General features: G+C 34.8%; 1 protein-coding gene across 1 annotated transcript in view; it reads left to right on the plus strand.

Annotated features, from left to right (window-relative positions):
- The window catches only part of SLCO6A1 (solute carrier organic anion transporter family member 6A1), a 91,351-nt gene that overhangs the window by 32,821 nt on the left and 36,254 nt on the right, over positions 1-22,276 (plus strand). Inside the window, exons 7-8 of the mRNA XM_054589351.1 lie at positions 446-590; positions 10,219-10,414. Coding sequence (XP_054445326.1) covers positions 446-590; positions 10,219-10,414 — 341 coding nt within the window. The remainder of the gene's footprint in view (positions 1-445; positions 591-10,218; positions 10,415-22,276) is intronic.

Genomic DNA, 22,276 nt, shown 5'->3' on the forward strand with positions numbered 1-22,276 from the left:
TTCAGAAAAAAGTCTCCTGTTTTAATTTTTAATTCAATTATTTATTTATATGTAGATACCTGTTTTTTGTATTATAAAGGAATTTAAGCATTTATTTTTGAAAATACTATGGTACAAGAAATTTTGTGTAACAAATAATTACAAAACACAAGAACAGACATAAGGTACAAGAAACTTTCTGCACTGGTAACAAATTAGTACTATATATGTTTAATATGCATCCTTATTTTTCCCTCAAAAATTTGGGCGAAAAAGTGCACATTATACATGGCAAAATAAGGTGTGAATATGTGTGTGTGTGTGTGTGTGTGTGTGTGTGTGTGTGTTCAGTTTACATCAGGAAAGGTTAAATTTTTGTGGATTGGTTTTTAACATAAGAGTGGGGCTCTCTGTTCCTTTTTAGCTAACTAAATAAAATAATCCATATGTAACTTTTCTCTTTCAGATTCTGATAAAGGCTCCAATATTTGTATGTCTAGCTCTGAGCAGAGCTTCAGATTATTTATTTATTATTGGAGCTTCTGAGGTTTTGCCTAAATATATAGAACATCAGTTTATATTAAGTCCTAATCAGGCAACTACACTTTCAGGTAACTTTTCTACTCCTTGAACTCATTTTGAAATTTTAATGTAAAGTTTTCTTGTATGTATTTTAAAACATTTCAAAAAGGAAAAAGTAGATGAGTAATAGTATTTGCTCAGATGTTAAATACCTAAATATCATTTGCTCAAATTTTAAAAATGAGCACTCTGTCATCATTCTATCAACATTTTAAAATATATTTTATTGATTATGATATTACAGTTGTCCCAAGTTTTTCCCCTTTGGCCCTCTCCACCCAGTTTGCCCCATTCCTTCTAGCAATACCCCCTTAGTTCACATGCATGGGTTCTGCATATAAGATCTTTGGCTACTCCATTTCCTATACTGTACTTTACATCCCCTGTCTATTCTGTACCTACTAATTTAAACTTCTTAATCTCTGCACCTTTTCCTGCATTCTTCCCCTTACCCCTCCCCACTGATAACCCTCCAAATGATCTCCATATCTAGGATTCTACTTCTGTTCTGGTTGCTTGCTCAGTTTGTTTTTTAGATTCAATTATTGATAATTGTGAATTTATTGCCATTTGAATGTTCATAGTTTTGATCTTCTTTTTCTTCAATAAGTTCTTTTAACATTTCATATAATAATAGCTTGATGATGATGAACTCTTTTAGCTTTACCTTGTGTGGGGAGCACTTTATCTGCCCTTCCATTCTAAATAGCAACTTTGCTGTATAGAGTAATTTAGGTTGTAGATCCTTGCTTTTCATCACTCTGAATACTTCTTGCCATTCCCTTCTAGACTGCAAAGTTTCCTTTGACGAATCAGCTGACAGTCGTATGGGAACTCCTTTCTAGGTACCTCTCTTCTCTTGTTACTTTTAATATTCTTTCTTTATCTTTAACCTTTGACATTTTAGTTATGATGTATCTTGGTGTGGTCCTCTTTGTATCCCTCTTATTTGGGACTCTCTGTGCTTCCTGGACTTGTATTTCTATTTCCTTACCCAAATTAGAGAAGTTTTCTTTCAATATTTTTTTCTAATAAGTTTTGAATTATTTGCTCTTTCTTTTCTCCCACTCCTATGATTCGAATATTGGTATGTTTGAAGATGTCCCAGAGGGTCCTTAGCCTGTCCTTGGTTTTTTTTTGTTGTTGTTCTTTTTTCTTCTTGCTGTTCTGATCGAGTGCATTTTTCTCCCTGTGCTCCAAATTGTTGATTTGTTTTTTAGCTTCATCCCCTCCACTGTTGTCTTCCAGTAAATTTTTCTTTATTTCACTTAGTTTAAACTTCGTTTCCAGTTGGTACTTTTTTATGCTGTTGAAGTACCCAATGAGTTCTTTGAGCATCCTTATAACACGTGTTTTTAACTGTGCATCTGATAGATTACCTATCTCCATTTTGTTTAGTTCTTTTTCTGGAGTTTTGTTTTTTTCTTCCATTTTGGCCATATTTCTTTGTCTTTTCATTTTGGCAACCTCCCTGTGTTGTTTCTGTGTATTAAGTAGAGCTGCATTGATTCCCTGTCTTAGTAGCATGGCCTGTTGTAGAAAAACTCACTCATATGTTGGGTGGGGCACAGCCTTGGGTAATTGCCAGGGCAGGGCAACTGGTGTTGCCACTCGTGTCTCTGAGTGTGGGAGGGCTCAGAGAGGGGACAATACTGCTGCCTGGCCTCTGGGGTTTTGTCCAGGAGAAAGCTGTCTCCTGGTACTCACCCTGATGCCAGACACTTCAATTTTTCCTCATATACCACTGGTTCCCTTCCAGCTATTGCCCTGGAGCTAAAACCCAGAGGAAATGAGTCTGTGTAAGTCTTAAGTCTGTTGTAGGCCCTTTAAAAGGAGACTGCTGAGAATCCTACAGTTTCCTCTGCTGCCCAAACCCCCACTGGTTTTTACAGACAGAAGTTATGGGGACTTTTCTTGGCATTGGAACCCTGGGCTAGGTGGTGTGGTGTGGGTCTGGGATTCCTCGCTCCTGAGATATCACTCCCAAATTTTATTCACCAATTGTTAGTGTGGTACTGCCCATTCCTTGTCTCCATGCCTCTCTGCTCTCTCCACATCTCCACCCCTCCTACCTGTGTGGATGTATGTGACTTTTTTAGTTCCTTGGTTGTTGGACTTTCACACAGCTTGATTTTCTAGCAACTCTGGGTGATATTTGTTTTGTACTCTAGTTGTAATTTTTGCTGTGGGTGTGTAAGGAGGTGAACTGTGTTTACCTAGGTCTCTGTCTTGACTGGTATGTGTCAGCATCAATATTTTTTAACTCATAACCTTGTAAGACTTTGTACCCCTCTGTTATCCCATTTCTTTTCTTACCTCCCTCCCTACAGCTAACCACTCTTCTCAAGTTAGACTGCCTCCTTCCCACACATGTTTGTGTGTTTTTAGTGCTTATGTTCCTATCCATACACAATCTAATTCTAAAATTCATTTATCATTTTGTACATATCCTTCTGTTACTTTCATCTGAAATTATGTTCATCAGATTCATGTTGATCTCTATTAATGGATTTAAACTATGGTATAGGATTCCATTTTATGTGCATACCAATGTTTATTTATCTGTTGTCATACTAATGGACATGAAATTGCCTCCAGCTTTTTCTCTATAAATAACAATGCTGATCAGTGACAGGCTGACCAGAATGCTTTATAGGGATGACTTAGTGTCACTGATTGACTCAACTAAAATCAGGGACAAATTTTATACCACTTTTTTTCTTTCTTTTTTTACAAAGATTTTATTTATTTATTTTTAGAGAGGGTAAGAGAGAGAGAAAGAGAAAGAGAGAAACACTGATGTGTGGTTGCATTTTGCACGCCCCCTGCTCTGGGGACCTGGCCTGAAACCCAAGGATGTGCCCTACACTGGGAATTGAACAGGAGACTCTCTGGTTTGCAGGCCTGGTGCTCAATCCACTGAGCCATACCAGTTATGGCTATACTACTTTTTCTAATTGGATTACTCTTATTATAGAGATAACTGCCCTAAGGGTACATATAAGTATTGTGTCAATAATCCCTCTAGAAAGCTCCCCTGATTAACCAAGAGTAACTCCATTTTAGAGAGATTTCCACAGTCTTTTGAGGACTATTTGATCTATTAGAGGTGTTTCTTTAAACACTTGAAAAATCTCTTATGAACTTGACTATGACTTAAATATTACCATTTCCAGTTGACAAATATGTCTTGTCAAATAGTTTGCCATGAATCTGAGTTGGTCCTTCCCAAAATGAGAATATCAAAGCCTCCATTGTTCAGGGCTTGGCTTTTGACTGCGAACCAGTAGTAAACTAAGAGCCTTTTTTCAAATGTAGCTGTTTCAGGGAGTAAATGAGTCCCATACCTGAAGGGATACTTTTGCGAAGAGACTGCTTCCCTCTTCCAGAGGCTAACACATACAAAATCACCAGTCATGGAGACTTGTAGCTCAGACAGGTCATTAGATTTGTGCTACCTCAAAGTAGGGCATGTGCCAAAGCTTCCTTATTAGCTTCCATTGTAGGCCTGCAGATGACACTTCCTGTGGGTTAGCTGATATAAAAGACCAAACAGAATGCCCAAATGAGTCATCTGTGTCTCCAGTACTCAGTCCAAAGTGTCATTAGGCTGCTTTTGGTTGGCAGGAAGGGAGACAACTATTTTTCCTTAACTGCCAGAGGGTTTGGGTACTGTGAATATCTTCTTGATTTTGTTAGGCTTTATCAGTCACTCTTGCTGATGAAAGTGTGATAACATCAAAGTTATAGCCATTGAGCCTGCAGCTTCTGACCCTTCAACCAAGCTGAATATCATGTATCCGTGAAAGTTTTGGACATCAGAGGATAGTAGTAGTCGCAATAAGTGCCTACCTATCTGCTTGTAATAAATGGCCTAGGAGTTGAGGTACCCCTGAGGGAGTACTGCAAATGCATATTTGCCGCCTTGCAGCATGAGTAAGAATTGCTCTTTGTCTTTGGGTGCTAATGAGATAGAAAATAAGGATCTGGCAATGTTCAGGATAGCATATCAATTACTATCAGTCTGGGCCATAAATTTCATTACAGCCCACTGACAGCCCAGCTATTGCCATTTCACCTTAACAAACAACTATGCACTCCATTCTATCGTCATCCAAATAAATCAGTTAAACTTCTAATTATTCACTGGTTTCTGTCCATAGTGGTCATAAATTTATAGTTGCCCATCTCTGCAACTGTTGGCTGAAGTCAGGAGGAATTGTCTGACCAACCAGTATGTATCCTAGTAATAGTTTTTGCAATGGGGCAAGTCAGAGGCTGATGGTCAGATTTGTGAGGAAGTTCTTTTGCCTGGAGGAGAGTTAACATCTACCATGGCACCTGCTCTGGTGCTGTGTCTAAGTCTGCTTCAGCATGCAGCCACCTCTCCAGTTCATCATTAATAGGCAATAATCAGCATGTTCAGTTTGCAAGTACTTTTGTCAAATCCTGTTACTTGGTTCATGAGGTTATCAATCTTCACCCCTTATAAAGCCATGTCTCTGTCACCACAAGTGCTAAGATCTGTGAAGTGTTTGAATTGTACTCTGTTTGAAAGCTAACAAGTTATTCTAATGTACAATAGTTTCAGCAATGATAGCAAAAGACATAAAACTCCTTGAAGGAAAGATGAAGGAAAGATTGTGACTCACAGCAATAGCAGTAGCTAGAGTATCTGTATCTGTATGTGTGCACGTGTGTGTGTGTGTGTGTGTGTGTGTGTGTGTGTGAGAGTGAGAGAGAGAGAGAGAGAGAGAGAGAGAGAGTTTTCAGAATCCCAGTCCCACAGGATGATGTGAAGGAGAGCCAGTGGCATCTGCACACACAATGGGTGGCATTATAGGAATGGATTACATTACATTCCCTGAGTTTAGGGGACCCAAATCTGTAACAATGCAGAGGGGATTCTATCTCTGTCTTTCAAAACTATGTACAAACCTACCCTCCCTCTCAAGAAGGACACTCTCTCTATCATCCAAGGCTGTTCACTACACAAAGATCCTTCCAAAAGGACAACAAAGAGTAGTCAGGGCTTCCGCTTGCAGGATATACAGCATCAGAGGGTAGTGGACAACTGTTGCTCAATAAATAGAGTAGTAATTATGTATATATAAATAAAGATTGATGATTGAGGGGGGAAATCCATTACATTACTTACAATTTTACTTAAAAGAGACACTCCTTAAATATGAGGACATGAAGGGGTTGAAAGTCAAAGGATGGAAAAAGTTGTGTTATATGAACTCTAACCAAAATGAAAGGTGGTGTAACTATAATAATTTTAAATATATTATCTTTCAAAGCAAGAAGCATTACTTAGTATAAAAAGAAATAATTTGAAATGTCAGAAGAGTCAACTAGTGAGGTAGGTAATATAGTTATACATATGCATGCCCTCAACAATATGATGTGAAATTATATAACAAAAATTGAGTTAATTAGATATTAGTGATATTAGGTCAATTAGATATTCTTATGAGAAAAGATAAATCTTGATCTTTTCTTCACTACATACACAAATACAAATTCTAGATGGATTGTAGATCTAAATGTGAATGATAAAACAATAAAGCTTTTCAGAATAAGGCATAGGAAAAGATCTTCATAGCTTTAGAAAAGACAAAGATTTTTAAAAATAGGATATAACTCACATAACCATAAAGAAAAATAAATGGTTTTACATTAAAATTAAGAATTTCAGCTCATCAAATGTCCACATAAAGAGTGAAAATGAAAACAAGACAATTTTTTAATAGAAATATTCTAAAAGGATTTATGTGCAAATGTATAAAAATAAAAATATTTGACAATAATAAAAAGGTAAATAATCCAATAAAAGTGGACAAAAGACTTGAACAAGCATTCTATAAAAGATGCTATCAATCATCCAGTATTCATATGAAAATATGCTTACCTTCAGTGGTTTTTGGAGAAATGCCACATTGTAATACTATTATTATCCATTGACCAGAATGGCTAAGATGAAAAGGAGAGGTAGATGTTCGCATGAATGTAGAGCTACTTGCATTTTTTTCTACTACTGGTGAGAGTTTAAATTGGTTTACCATTTTATAAATCTGTTTGGCAGTATCATGAAATTCTGAATATATACATATCCCCTGACCCAGAAATTTTGCTCCTAGTCACATACCTGACATAAGTTCTTCTCTTCAGAACATGCCCAACATAAATGCACATGTTTATAAAAGGACATGCACGTAAGTTTTTAAAATAGCAGAATTCACAACATCACAGTACCATATCATAACATAAGTTGTGCCATATGCATATACATTGCTGTTCAGCAATGATAAGACATGATCTATTGTTATATACAAAAGCATGGGTGGATTTTTCAAACATGATATTGAACAGAAGAAGCCATAATGTATGCATGCTTTATGGTCCATATTTTATAAAATTCTGTAAGCGCATGAAAGAACCTGTGTGTCTTCCAGTAATGTTAAGTTTTTGACCTGAATGGTGGTTACATATGTTATGTTCCCTTTGAAAATTCATCGATAGGTACAACTGTGTACTTTTTGCTACAGTGATAAAGCATTTATTATACATAAAAATTGACTAAAAGTTCTATGCATTGCAGTTGAATTTTCAACTGTTTTGTTTCCTTTTAGGGTGGTCTTTCAAGAACCCAGGCATTTAATTGTTGACTCCCCAGCATCCAGTATTTTCTTATTGCTTAAGGCAGTGATTTCCACCTTTTTCATCCCATGGTACACATAAGTTAATTACTAAAATTCTGTGGCACACTAAAATATTTATTATATTTTTGCCAATCTGATAAAAAATAGGTTTAATTTTGATTCATTCACAATTGATGGCTGTTGTGTTGACTGTTGTCATTTTTTTTTTTAATTTGACAATGTAAGGGAAAAGGGGTCAATGCCCCTAACTAAATAGTAAGGTATTGCATGTTTTAAAAATTTGTGCAGCCCACTAGTGTGCTTTGGCATACTGGTTGAAAATCCCTGGCCTAGGGCAATAAGCCTGACAGCAAATGTTTTCATGCCTGAGTTGTGTTCTCAGTTTTCTGCCTACAGATGTGATTGGCTTTCCCAAATCTACAGTTGTCAAGTTCATATTGAATAAATCTAGGCTATTCTTCTTGGTCAATCATAGGGCATGTAGGTCAAAATAGGAATTTTGAGGATCAAACATTTTATATAGACTGCCATCCAGTCCTCTTGTTTTTAACTCTATCTCACTATATTTCTGTTGGTACCTACTGTGCTTAACTTTTGTAAATCTGAGGTAAAACATGGCTTGCTTCTTCTTGACTTCCTTACCGGTAAGCTTATTGCTTACCCTATGAAGTCTCCTGATCCAGTTACAATTCTCATAATTTTCTTGATAAATATTGCTCCTTCTTTGTACTTTTTGCTTTCTAATAAATGAATTTGTCTATAAATTTCTACCTTTTAACAAGCATTCATGTTTACTCTGCAACTAGATACTATTCTAAGCACTTAAATATAAACTCATTTAATTCTCATAACAACTGTATAATGGAAACTGTATATAGATTTTCTTCAGTAGTATTTCATACATTTAGATATAATTTTATTGTTCAGTTCTAACTATTTTTAATTTTTGTCACCACCTTTTTATTTTATCCATGAATTACAGAGAATTTTAGTTGCTAAATGTATGCTTTTATCTTTTAAAATAACATTGTTCAAATCAATTAATATTTTAAATATCTTGAATAGCATTATAAGGTACTTCTGTTTTGAGGAAGCTGAGTTAAAATAATACTTTGTTCATGGATTTTTAATTTTTTAAAAATCTTGGCAGTTAAATAATTTATTTTACACAATGCCATGATCTATTTTTATGGTACATATTTTTTCACTACTTTAATTTCAAACTTTACCTTTTAAAAATATCAAATTTGATGTTTTCTAATAGTTTAATTTTATTTATTTAGTATTATTGTGAATTTTAATTTAAGTAATTTTAACTTATTAGAATTTTTTGTTTATTACTCTTATATTTTTCTTTTTTTATTCCTTACTATCTTGTCTACTTTCAATGGACTTGTTTTTTATTCATTATATTTCCCTTGTTTTGTTTAGGAAATTTTAACTACCCACTGAGAGTTCACTGCCCTGAATTTTCAGGACCATGTGTGTGTATGTGCATATGTGTTTGGCCTAAGTTATTAATTTTATCTTTTTAAAAACTAGCTATAATTAAAATTATTTATAAGTAACATGCTCATTGGCAGCCCTAATAGTTTTTGCTTTAGTCTTGATGTTATGCATTTCCCTAGTTTATTTCCTTATTTGGAAGATGGATGTAATTATTTAATTTTTAGTCCTCAGTAGTTGAAGTGTACTTTTTCTTCCCAGGACTAATATTTCTTTAATTATGGAACAATCCTCATTCTCAGTTACAATTTTCAGATATTGTTTTTCTGGTATACTGTTTATGATATTTTTCACAACTGCTGTAAAATATTTTGTAGAGCTTCTTATCCTTTTATCACTGTCTTTTAAAACAAAGTTTATTGTTTGAATCATTTTATATTTACAGAAAAAATGGAAGGTAATGCTAGAGTTTCTATATATGTATACCTAGGTTCCATCTTGTTAATGTCTTAAATCAGTATGATAGATTGGTTAGAATTAATGAAACAATAACGCTTTTTAAAAAATTACATACTGGATGAATGACACAATACCTTCTAATTTATTAATTGAGTTTTTAGATGTCTCTAGTCTGGAATTTTAGTTTTATTTTAACACTTATAATTTTAAATATCTAGGTTTCTTTTTTGTTTTTTCTTAATCCACTTGCTCTTTTCATTACTTTCTCTTATTATTTTATTTTTATTTTATGGAAGTTACACTGTCATTAATCTTTTGGAGCATTCTAAAATTATTTACAAGTCTGTCAGACAATTCTATGACATAAATTTAATCTGGTGTTAATGGGATTTTTGTTTGTTTTTACCTTATATTCCCCTTCCTATTTTTCTACTTAAATCTACCATTTCTGTATGTTTGGGGCAGAGGAGATTATATCAATGTAAATTACTATAATATCTTCATCTGATTGATTATTTTCTAACTATATTTCTTCCTCTCCTCCTCCTCTTTTCTTTTCTTGTGCTTACTTCTTTGTAACCTTTTAGGCTTCATAGAAAAGAAAACTGTACCTCATAATGGCTAGTCTGGAGTCCCACTTCATTGTGAGGTTGTTGATATTGCACATGTATTCACAGAAGCAGTGGGTGACTTGGTTTAATTCATGGTAACGAATCTCTGTTTGTATACTCTTGTCACTATGAGCATGCCTCTTCCTATAAACCATTAATATGGGGAGCTATCTAATAATAGCTCTCAGTAAGACAGTTCTCATATTCTAGTTTGTATGGATTAAGTTTTGGGTTTATCTTAGATGTCATTACTACATAAAAGCAAAATTTACCCCCACTCACAAATTTGTTTTAATTGTAAGGTTTAGATTTGTTGAGTTGTTTACTATGCCTTTAAATTTTCTCTCCTTCTTTTTATTTAAATTTATGTTTGCTATTGTTTAGAGCAGAGGGGATTGCATCAATGTATGGATTTTCTGTACTATCTTTAGTTGATTATTTTTCATTGTGTTTTCTCTTCCTCCATTTTTTTTTAGGACTTGTTATAATTCCAGGAGCTGCACTTGGCCAGCTTCTGGGAGGTGCCATTGTTTCCAAGTTACATATGTATTGTAAAGGCTTTATGAGATTTATAATGGTTACATCTGCTATATCACTTGTACTGGTTGTGTTTGCCATTTTTGTACACTGTAATCCAATACGATTTGCTGGAATCAATGAAGACTATGGCGGGTAAATAGAACTTTGTATATTACATATTTATCTACAAACCCAACAATGTGTTTATTAGTCAATTAATGATTATTTATGCAGTAACGTTTATGTCTTTATCATTCTTGGAATTATTGAACATATAAAAGAAATATAAAGCATAGTTTCATCTTTCACATTAAGGACATAAATATAATAATGATAGCTGTTATATGATTGCTTATGCAGTCATAAAGTACTAAAGAAAAAACACATTAAAATGATTAGAGCTTAGAAGTATAATTCTGTACTAAAGTGGCTAGTAACACGGAGACAGTACTGTCTGTACAAGGCAAGTTTTACTTTGTGTTCCTGAAATGGTATGTCTGCCTTCTTAAAGACTTATCACTTAACGTCTGAAAGACATTAAAGAATGGAACTGAAGTACATCTGAAAGTATGCATGAGTAATATCTCATTTAAGCTAAAATGCAAAGTTCAAAGAACTGGGCAGAGATTGATATTAAATACAGGGGAACAGAACTGGAATTGTAAAACAAGTAAAGAAATTTCACTTCAAGTTACAATGGAGTAGCTTATGGCAGACCAGCACTTCCACTGAGAATAACTAGAAAAGCAGAATAGAGTTTTGAAAGATTTCTTTAAAGGCTGCTTAGACAACTAGGAATTTAAAAGTTAAAATGCCAAGAAAGGCAAACTTTTGAGAGGAGATAGCTTCCCACCCTTCCCCCCTCCACTGAGGATATTTGCTAATTCTGGACATTGGCAAGAAGCTGAGAGTTTGAACAAAGGATCTGGGCTAAAAAACATCTAGTAAGATGACAAGAAACCTCTAGTAAGATGACAAGATGTCAAACAAATTTTTGACAGACTTATGAGTTTAAAGAGATAAAAATTAGAGAGTGGGGCAAGGCAGAATATCAGAAAAAGAGGTAGGTAAATGAGATAACACTCTGTTGGGTTTTTACTCAATACATTTGCTGAATTAGGAAGCTAAGAGGCTGAAATCAAGCAGAACCTGGTAAAAAGCAGAGAAAGTTTTCAGCAGTATTGTGATGGTCTTTCCATAAGAGATTAATGTGTTGGGGAGGTTAGAATGTGCTAGGGAGAGGGACTTTGGTGAACATATGTTGTCAATATGTCTGAAAGGCTAAGTATGACCTGGGAGTCAGGGCTTTTCTAAAGTGCTATGGCCTAACCAGAAGTTAATTTTTTTTTTTTAGTTGGATTGGTGTGATTGGCCTGCACTCTAGAAGCAGAAGGAGACACCCAGCATTCTGAACAAAACATAATACATAGAGCTATAAATTGTCATTTATATTTAATGCAAAGATTTACATTAAAACAAATTTACCAGGCAGGCCAAGGACATGGCCAAAAAACTATGGGGCAAAACAGATTAAATTCACAGGAGATCCAGATATTGAGTAACATGGATTTGCACTCGTGGGTCCACTGAATGTATACTTTTGTCAAAAAATATACAGTCAGCACTTTGTGTCTCTGGATTTCATACCCGCAGATTCCCCACTGTGAATGGAAAATAGTATTTTTGATCCACAGTTGGGGATCCACATATATGAAAGGTCAAATTAAGTTATATGTAGATTTTCAACTGTGTGGGTTGGAGCCCCTAACCACTCCACCTTGTGTTGTTCTAGGGTGAACTGTGTGTGTGTATTATGTATGTATGTAGTTGAGCTACATGCATGTATACCTATCGATTTTTACCTATACTGCTACCTATTTTTCTATGGTCTGCAAACTAAAGAGTGATTTTAGTATTAGTATGGGTTGTGAAAAACAATAAAGAATAGCACTTCTAGTTTGTGTTTTAATATTCAGGGAGCTTATAGTCATGACTTCTCACAATAAGAAAAAAAGTTGAACAAGTTACAGATTAATAATTCTTAGATTCTTCAGAGACTTGAGATCACAGGACAAACTGCTGCCCCCAAAACTGGAGAGATAGGTAAATAGAGACAACTACAATTTACTGGGAGCAGAAGGTGTCAGTGCTAAACATTGAATAGTATTTGAATATTTTTGCATGTGGAGCCTGGGCTAACTTGAGAGTTTAAAACTCCTGGACATGCAGTCTTAGGGAGAAATCCTCTCTCCTTTAAGGGCTCTTACCTCTCGGTGCCCCCACCAGGTTATCACAAGAAGAAAAATCCTCCTATGTTTTGGGCAGGGGGAGAGGGAAGGTAACTATTTTGAAATATGCCCTAGAGAAGTTTATTCCATATAAAAAAAACCTGCCTTTCAGGGAAACTACCAGAATTTCTCCTAACAAACTTTATCACAGGAGGCAATTAGACAAGTGAATCCTTATCTAACCTTCTTGTCTCACATAAGGGAAAGAAAAAGAGAAAACCGAGGTAAAACTTACGAAGGCCACAGTCTAGAGACTCAGGCCCATGAAAAAAACACCTTGTAAAGTCTAAGATTTCATTATAAGATTATAGAATCCTTCTTCCATACAATACCACCACATATCTTGTGTAATGTATCTTGTATAAGATAATTACAACTGAAAGGGCTACAAGACACACTCTATTTGATAAAGAGTTTCTAAGGAAACTCAAAGACAATAGGGAAGCCAAAATGAGGATACCACAGAAAGTTGAGGCCTCTGATAACTACAGTTACAACAAACTTTAAGCATATCCTAATCCTGGACAGATAATCATAGAACCTTACAAAAAATGCCTGTCTACCTTATTTCTTATTACGTGGTACACTTATTAAAACACTACTAAGGCATTTTAAGGCATTCTAAGAGTCAAGAAGAAACACGGACTGAAAAGACAAAACAAGCATCAAAACCAAGTCAGTTATGGCAGATATTTTGGAATGATTTGACTTAACATAACTATGAGTAATATGCTAAGGGTTCTAATGGAAAAAGTGAGCAGACAAATGGAAACTCTAAGAAAAAAAATCAAAGTAATCCTAGAAAGCAAAAACACTAAATACTATAAAAAAATGAAGAGTCCTTTTCTTGGGCTCATCAGTGGAGTGGACATGACTAGCAAAATAGCAATGACTTTTAAGATACGTTCATAGAAACTTCTCAAACTGAAGAAGAGAATAAAAGAATAAAAAAACCCTGAAACAGAATATCCAAGAACTGTGCAGCAATTTCAAAGGTTTAACAAATATGTGAATGAAACACCAGAAGGAGAAGGAAAAAAAGGAAATAATGGCTGAAACAGTTTCAAAATTAATGATAGATACCAAACCACAGATCCTGGAAGATTAGAAAACACCAAAAGGTAAAAATATCAAAATAATTTACACCTACACATATCATATTTAAACTGAAGAATCAAAAAACACAGGCAAAGTCTTGAAAGAAGACAGAAGAAATAAAAACTTACCTATAGAGGATTAAGGATGATTTATAACAGACTTTACAAATCATGCAAACAAGATGAGAGTGGAATGAAATTATTAAATAGTTGGGATAAAAAACCCTTCAACCTAGGATGCAATGAAACCATTCTTCAAAAATGAAGGAGAAATAAAAATATTCTCAGGCAAATAAAAAATAATGGAATTGTCACTGGTAAACCTGCTATGCAAGAAATTTTTAAAGTTCTTCAGAAAAAAGGAATATGATATAAGTCAGAAATTTGGATCCACATACAGAAATAAAGAGCAAAGAACATTAGAGATACATGAAGGTAAATTATGATCTTTTATTATTCTTATTTTTAGTTTATGTAATGGATAACTCTTTGTTCAAAAATAATAATAGCAATAAGGTGTTTAGTGATGATAGTTATGGATAATGAAATGAGTGACAGCAACCTTATGAAAGCGGTGGAGGAATTGGGAATACTCTAGGACACCTGCAGTCCCCATAAAGTGGAGTAGTGTTTCTTGAAAATAGTTTTAAATTACTTGTAAATATATAATGGGAACTCTAGGGAAACCACTCAAACATTTTTTAAAAATAAATATAATTTCTATGCTAACATAGAAGAAAAGATGGAATCTTATAAAATACTGCATTAAAACACAAGAAGGAAGCAAAAGAGGGAAAGATGGAAGCATGAAAGAAAGCAAGAAAGGACGAAAAACCAATTTGATGACATATAATTCTTCATAACAGTTTCTTATAAACTTTGTCTTTTGGCTGTATCAGTTGCTCTCAGTCTTCTCTTCATTTAATTTCTTTTTTTTTTAACTTTATTTGTATTTTTGACACTATTACAGATGTTTCCATTTCCCCTATTCACTCTTCCCTTGGCTCACCTCCACACAGCCTCCCCATTTTTTTCTTGGCAAGTCTAGCTAAAGGTGCGTCTATTTCACTTACCATTTCAAAAAAACAAGCTTTTAGTTTTATTGATCTTTTCTATTTTATTAGTCTCTATTTCACTCATATTTACTGTGATCTTTATTTTCTTCTACTAGCTTTTGGTTTAGTTTTTTCTTTTTCTAGTTCTTTGAGATGTAAAGTTAGGTTGTTTGTTTGAGATCTGTCTTTCTTCTTAATGTAAGCATTTATTGTTATGAACTTGTCTCTTAGAATTACCTTTGCTGCATCCCATAGTTTTTGGTACATTATATTTTCATTTTTATTTATCTCAAGGTTTTAAAAAATTTTTCTCTATGACTCATTGGTTGTTTAGTAGCATGTTGTTTAATTTTCACATATTTGTGAATTTTTTTATTTTTCTTATAATTAATTGATTTCTAATTTCATACCATTGTGGTCGGAAAAAATGTTTGATACGATTCTAATCTTAAATTTGTCAAGGCTTGTTTTGTAGTCTAACGTATTATCTATCCTGGAGACTGTTTCATGTACACTTGAGAAGAATATATATTTTGCTCTTGTTGGAAGAAATTTACTATGAATGTTTGTTAAGTCCATTTAGTATAATGTGGTTTAAGTTCAATAGTTTTTAAAATAGATTTTATAAATTTTTATCGATAATTTATTCATTGTTGAAATTGGGGTACTGAAGTTTTCTAGTATTATTGTGTTACTTTTTATTTATCTCTTAAGGTCTGTTAATATTTGCTTTATGTATTTAGGTGCCCCTATGTTGAGTGCATAAATATTTACAAATGTTATATTTTCTTCTTGGGTTGATCCCTTTTCATTATAAAATTACCTTCTTTGTTTCTCATTACAGTCTTTGTCTTAAAGTCAATTTTGCCTGATAAAAGTATAGCTACCTGAACTTTCTTTTGGTTTCTATTTGCGTGAGTCTTTGTGTGTCCTTACACCTGAAGTGAATCTCTTGTATGCAGCATGTAGGCGGGTGCTGTTTTTTTAAATATATTCATATATGCTATGTATTTTGATTGATTGGAGAATTCTGCCCACTTACATCGAAAATAATTATTGATAAATATGTATTGATTGACATTTTGTTAATTGCTTTGTGGCTATATTTGTAGTTCCTGTGTTCTTTTCTTCTCTTGCTCTTTTATGATTTGATTATTTTCTTTATTGGTGTCCTTTGATTCTCTTCTCGTTATCCACTCAGGAGTGTCCAGCCTTTTGGCATCTCTCTGCCACACTGGAAGAGGAAGTGTTGTCTTGGGCCACATATTACATACATTATGACACATAATCACACAAAAAATCTTATAATGTTTTAAGTAAATTTACAGTTTTGTGTTGGGCCACATTCACAACCATCTTGGGCTGCATGCGTCCCATGAGCCATAGGTGGGACATTCCTGTTTATGTGTTTACTGTAGGTTTTTACTTTGTGGTTATCATGAGGCTTACATAAAACAGCTTATATTTATATGGGTTTATTTTAAGTTGATAACAACCTGAAATGCATACTAAAGCTCTACATTTTTATTCTCTCCCTGACATTTTGTTTTTGATGTCACAGTTTACATATTTTTACCTTGTACCAGTATAAGCATTAACAAATTATTGTAATTATATTATTTTAATAAATATATTAACTAGATGAACCTTTTATGTAATTATATCTTTACTTATAATTATAATAACTAATTGTATTATTCATCCAGGACTGAAATCTTGGTTGTCTCTCACACATTTGTGATTGTGCAAGCCACATTGTTTGTTTTTAGTGACTCTCAATGGTTGAGAGTGTGCCAAGCCCTGTCAGTGTCCCAGAGGAGAGTACTGCAGTCTGCACCTAGGTCTGGAAGCTGGACCTTTAGGCACTAGAAAGTATGTAGTTAGGACCCTTCCATGGAGAAACTGGGAAATGAGCCTTTCTGCCTGCCTCCTCTGTGCTGGGCAAAAGTATATAGCTGTAGGGGTTGCTCTTTTTAATAACTTCTTTGTGTCCTAGCTCTATGGGACTCATGAACACAAGCCCCACTGGCTACCAGAGTCAGGCATCTAAATGCCCATTCTTAGGGCAGCAGCTGCAAAAGCTGTTGGTACCAGCATGTGTGTAGGCTTCTTCCCGGGAGACAGTGACAACTTGGAGCAGGCTTGAGTGAGAAGGCGGAGATGGTGCCTAATGACATTCTCAGCCCCTGAAGGATTGCAGTCAGCCCCTAGATGCCCGCTAAAGTAGGAGCCTACTCTCAGGCAGTATCTTGTAAAGTAGGCAAATAGGCTTCTTTCAGGGAAATTCTGAGAAATGGGCTATTATTGCTTACTGCTTCCACGCTGAGCTCATAGGGATGTAGCCACATTGAGTCTTGGAGAGACCATTGGGAACTATTTCTTTGCTTACCATAGTCTTGTGGGTCTCCTGGACATAAGCCCCATTGACTTTCAGAACTTGGTGTTAAGGAGGCCCATTTATCAGGTGTGAGTCTTAAAATTTGGTCTACTACAGGTGAGTTTCAAACCCTGTGCTCCTCAAGAGGGAAGTTGGGAGTTGGGAGCTTCTTTCTAGTTATAGGCACTGTGTTGGGGGTGGGGTTTATGGTGAGAATGTGTCTCAGCTTTTTCTACCATATTCAATGTGGGTGATGTGGATGTTTTCTCATTTGCCCAATGTGTAGGTGAGAAATCCAGCTAGCTCCTGGATTTCTTTCAGAAGAAATTTCTCCATGTGTAGCTGTCCATGGGAGGAGGTGAGTTCAGGAGACTCCTTTGTCAGCAGTTTGGATCAGAATAATAGTTTTCTCAACAAATGGTACTGGTGTAACTGAAAATTTACATGCAAAAAAAAAAAAAAAGGAAGGAAGGAAGGAAGAATCTGGACACAGAATTTACATATTTCACAAAAAAATTACTCGAAATGAATCATGTATCTAAATGTAAAACACAAAACTGCAAAACTTCTCAAAAATAACATACGATAAAATCTAGGTAACCTTGGATTGGTGATGACATTTTATTTCTTTTTTTATTTTTTAATTAAAATTTTTTTTTTATTATACAAATACATCTGTCTCCATTTTCCTGCCACCACTTTCCCCTGCCCCACCCACTCTTACCTCCCACCCTCAATCCTTCCCCACTTTAGCTTTGTCCATGGTTCCTTTATACATGTCCCTTGATTTGACCCTTCCCTTTATTTTCCCTTTTACCACCCCCTCCTTCCCTCTCATTACTGTCAGTTTCTTTTTTCTTTCAATGTTGCTGGTTATATTTTTCTTGCGTGTCTGTTTTGTTGATTAGTTTCCACTTATAGGTGAGATCATACAGTGTTTGTCTTTCACCCGCTGGCTTATTTCGCTTAGCATAATGCTCTCCAGGTCCATCCATGCTGTTGTGAAGGGTAGTAGCTTCTTTCTTTCTTTCTTTCTTTCTTTCTTTCTTTCTTTCTTTCTTTCTTTCTTTCTTTCTTTCTTTCTTTCTTTCTTTCTTTCTTTCTTTCTTTCTTTCTTTCTTTCTTTCTTTCTTTCTTTCTTTCTTTCTTTCCTTTCTTTCTTTCTTTCTATTTCTTCTGCATAGTATTCCATTGTGTAAATGTACCATAGTTTTTTGATCCACTCATTTAATGATGGGCATTTAGGTTTCTTCCAGCACTTGTCTATTGTAAATTGTGCTGCCATGAACATTGGGGTGCATAGGTTCTTGTGAACTAGTGTTTTGGGATTCTTAGGGTATAATTCCAGCAGTGGAATCACTGGGTCAAAAGGCAGTTCCATTGTTAGCTTTTTGAGGAAATTCCAAACTGTTTTCCACAGTGGCTACATCAGTTCTCATTCCCACCAACAGTGTACTAGGGTTCCCTTTTCTCCACAATCTCGCCAGCGCTTGTTGTTTGTTGATTTGTTTATGATGGCCATTCTGACCAGTGTGAAGTGGTATCTCATGGTGGTTTTAATTTGCATTTCTCTGATGGCTAGTGATGCTGAATATCTATTCATATGTCTCTGGACCCTGTGTATGTCCTCCTTGGAGAAGTGTTTGTTCAGGTCCTTTGCCCTTTTTTTAATTGGCTTGTTTGTCTTCCTGGAGTGGAGTCGTGTGAGTTCTTTATATATTTTAGAGATCAAATCCTTGTCTGAGTATCATTGGCAAATATATTTTCCCATACGGTTGGTTCCCTTTTCATTTTTCTGATGTTTTCTTTAGCCATGCAGAAGCTTCTTATTTTGATGAAGTCCCTTTTGTTTATTCTTTCCTTTATGTCCCTTGCTCTAGAGGAATATTGATGAAAATATTGCTGCATGGGATATTTGAGATTTTCCTGCCTATGTTCTCCTCTGGAACTTTTGCAGTGTCGTGACTTATAGCTGTCTTTTACACATCTTGAATTTATTTTTGTGTATAGTGTAAGTTGGTGGTTGAACTTAGCACCATTTGTTGAAGAGGCTATTTTCATTCCATTTTATGCTTCTGCCCCTTTTGTCAAATATTAATTGACCATAGAGACATAAGTTTATTTCTAGACTCTCTATTCTGTTCTATTGACCTATGTGTCTGTTCTTATGCTATTACCAGGCTATTTTGGTTACAGTGGTCTTGTAATATAGTTTGATGTCAGGTACTGTGATCCCTCCTACTTTGTTCTTCTTTCTCAAAATTGCTGCAGCTGTTCGGCATCATTTATGGTTCCATATAAATTTTTTAAATGTTTGTTTTATATCTGTGAATTACATCATTGGTATTTTAATAAAGATTGCATTGAATCTATAAATTGCTTTGGGTAGTATGGACATTTTGATGACGTTAATTCTTCCAATCCATGAACATGGCATGCGCTTCCATTTATTTGAATCCTTCTTAATTTCTTTCTTCAGTGTTATATAGTTCTCTGCATACAGGTCTTTTACCTCCTTGGTTAGGTTTATTCCTAAGTACTTTATTTTTCTTATTGATATAGCTAATGGGACTTTTTTCCTGATTTCTGATTCTGATATTTCATTGTTGGTATACAAAAATGCCTTTGATTTCTGAATGTTGACTCTGTATCCTGCTGTTTTGCCAAATTCACTTATTAGGTCAAGTAGTTTTTGGTGGAGTCTATGGGGTTTTCTATGTATACTACCGCATCCTCTGCAAACAATGATAGTTTTACTTTCTCTTTTCCAATTTGGATGCCTTATATTTCTTTTTCTTGTCTTATCACTGTGGCTAGGACTTCCAATAGTATGTTGAATAGAAGTGGTGAAAGCAGACAGCCTTGTTTTTTTCCTGAGCTTAGTGGGAAAGATTTTAGTTTTTCCTTCTTGAGAATGATGTTGACTGTAGATTTTTCATATATGGCCTTAATTAGGTTGAGGTATGCCCCCTTTATTCCCACTTTACTGAATGTTTTTATCATAAATAGATGCTGTACCTTATCAAATGCTTTTTCTGTATCTATTGATAGGATCATGTGGCTTTTGTCTTTTGTTTATGTGATGTATTACATTTATTGATTTGTGAATATTGAACTATCCTTGCATCCCTGGGATTCATCCCTGGAATGATCTTTTTAATGTATTGCTGGATGTGGTTTGCCAATATTTTGTTGAGGATTTTAGCGCCTATGTTAGTTAGTGATATTGGCTTGTAGTTTTCTTTCTTTCTTGTGTCTTTATCTGATTTTGGAATAAGGATGATGCTTGCCTTATAAAAAGAGTTTGGGAGTTTTCTCTCTTCTTGGATATTTTGGAATAGTCTGAGAAGGACAGGGGTTAGCTCTTCCTTAAATATTTTGTAAAATTCTCCTGTGAAACCATTTTATCCAGGGCTTTTGTGTTTCTGGAATTTTTTGATTACTGCTTCAATTTCACCAGCTCTTATCGATCTTTTCAGGCTTTCTGCTTCTTCTTCATTCAATGTTGGAAGGTTATATTTTTCTAGAAATTTGTCTATTTCATCGGGGTTTTCAAATTTCTTGGCATATAAGGGTTCATAGTAATTTCTAACAATCTTTTGTATTTCTGTGGTATCCATTGTTATTTCTTCACTTTCATTTCTGATATTATTTATTTGGGTCCTCTCCCTTTTTTTCTGATGAATCTGCTTAAAGACTTGTCAATTTTGTTTATCTTTCGGAAGAACCAGCTCCTGGATTTATTGATCCTTTGAATTGTTCTTTTAGTCTCTATGTCATTCAATTCTGCTCTGATCTTGATTATTTCCTTTCTTTTACTTGTTCTGGGCTTTATTGCTTTTGTTTTTCCAGTTCTTGAAGATGAAGGGTTAGGTCGTTTATTTGAAATGTTTCTATCTTTTTAAGGTAAGCCTCTATTGCTATGAACTTCCCTCTCAGGACTGCCTTCACTGTGTCCCATAAGTTTTGGACTGTTTGTGTTCATTTTCATTTGTTTCCAGAAACTTTTTGATTTCTTCTTTGATCTCATTATTGACCCATTCATTATTTAATAGCATGCTGTTCAATCTCCATGAATTTGAATATTTTTGAGTTGTTTTTCCTTGAGGTTGGTTTCTAGTTTCAGGTCTTTGTGGTCCGAGAAAATGCTTGATATAGTTTCAATTTTCTTGAGTTTTTTGAGGCTTGTTTTGTGTCCTATCATGTGGTATATCTTTGAACATGTTCCATGTGCATTCGAAAAGAATGTGTATTTTGATTCTTTGGGATGAAAGGTTCTATATATGTCAGCTAAGTCCATTTGATTTAATGTGTTGTTCAATTCCACAATATCCTTGTTGATGTTTTGTTTGGAAGATCCATCCATTGTTGACAGTGAGGTGTTACAATCCCTTACTATCAGTGTGTTGCTGCCTAAATCTTTCTTGAAGTCCTCTAAGATTTTCCTTATATATTCGGGTGCTCCTATATTGGGTGCATATAGGTTTACAAAGCTTATGTCTTCTTGATGGATTCTTCCTTTGAGTGTTATGAAGTATCCTTCTGGGTCTCTTTTCATAGCCTTTGTTTCGAAATCTATTTTGTCTGATATAAGTATTGCTACCCCTGATTTTTTTTCCTGTCCATTTGCTTGGAATATTTTTTTCCATCCCTTTACTTTCTATCTGTGTATGTCTTTTGTTCTGAGGTGGGTTTCTTGTATGCAGCATATGTGCAGGTCATGTTTTCTTATCCTTTCAGCTACGCTATGTCTTTTGACTAGAGCATTTAATCCATTTACATTTAAATTTATTATTGATAGGTACTGATTCATTTCCCCCCCCCTTTGTACCTGTGTCCCTCTCTTTCTTACTCTTTTTCTTCCTCTTCTTAAAGCAGGCCCTTAGCATATCCCTTAGGCATATCTTGCAATGCTGGTTTGGTGGAGGTGTATTCTTTTAGCCTTTTTTTGTCTGGGAAACTCCTTATTTCACCTTCCATTTTAAGTTGGAGCTTTAGTGGGTAGACTAGTCTTGGTTGCAGGCCTTTGCTTTTCATTACTTGGAATATTTCTTGCCATTCCCTTCTGGCTTGAAGTGTTTCTGTTGAGAAGTCAGCTGTTGGCTGTATCAGGGCCCCCTTGTATGTTACTACCTCTTTCTCCTTTGCTGCCTTTAGGATTCTCTTTTTGTCTTTGATATTTGCCATTTTAATTATGA

The sequence above is a fragment of the Pteronotus mesoamericanus genome, unplaced genomic scaffold (assembly GCF_021234165.1).
Source record: "Pteronotus mesoamericanus isolate MK-2021 breed Mesoamerican mustached bat unplaced genomic scaffold, CSHL_Meso_final scaffold_167, whole genome shotgun sequence".
Lineage (NCBI taxonomy): Eukaryota > Metazoa > Chordata > Mammalia > Chiroptera > Mormoopidae > Pteronotus > Pteronotus mesoamericanus.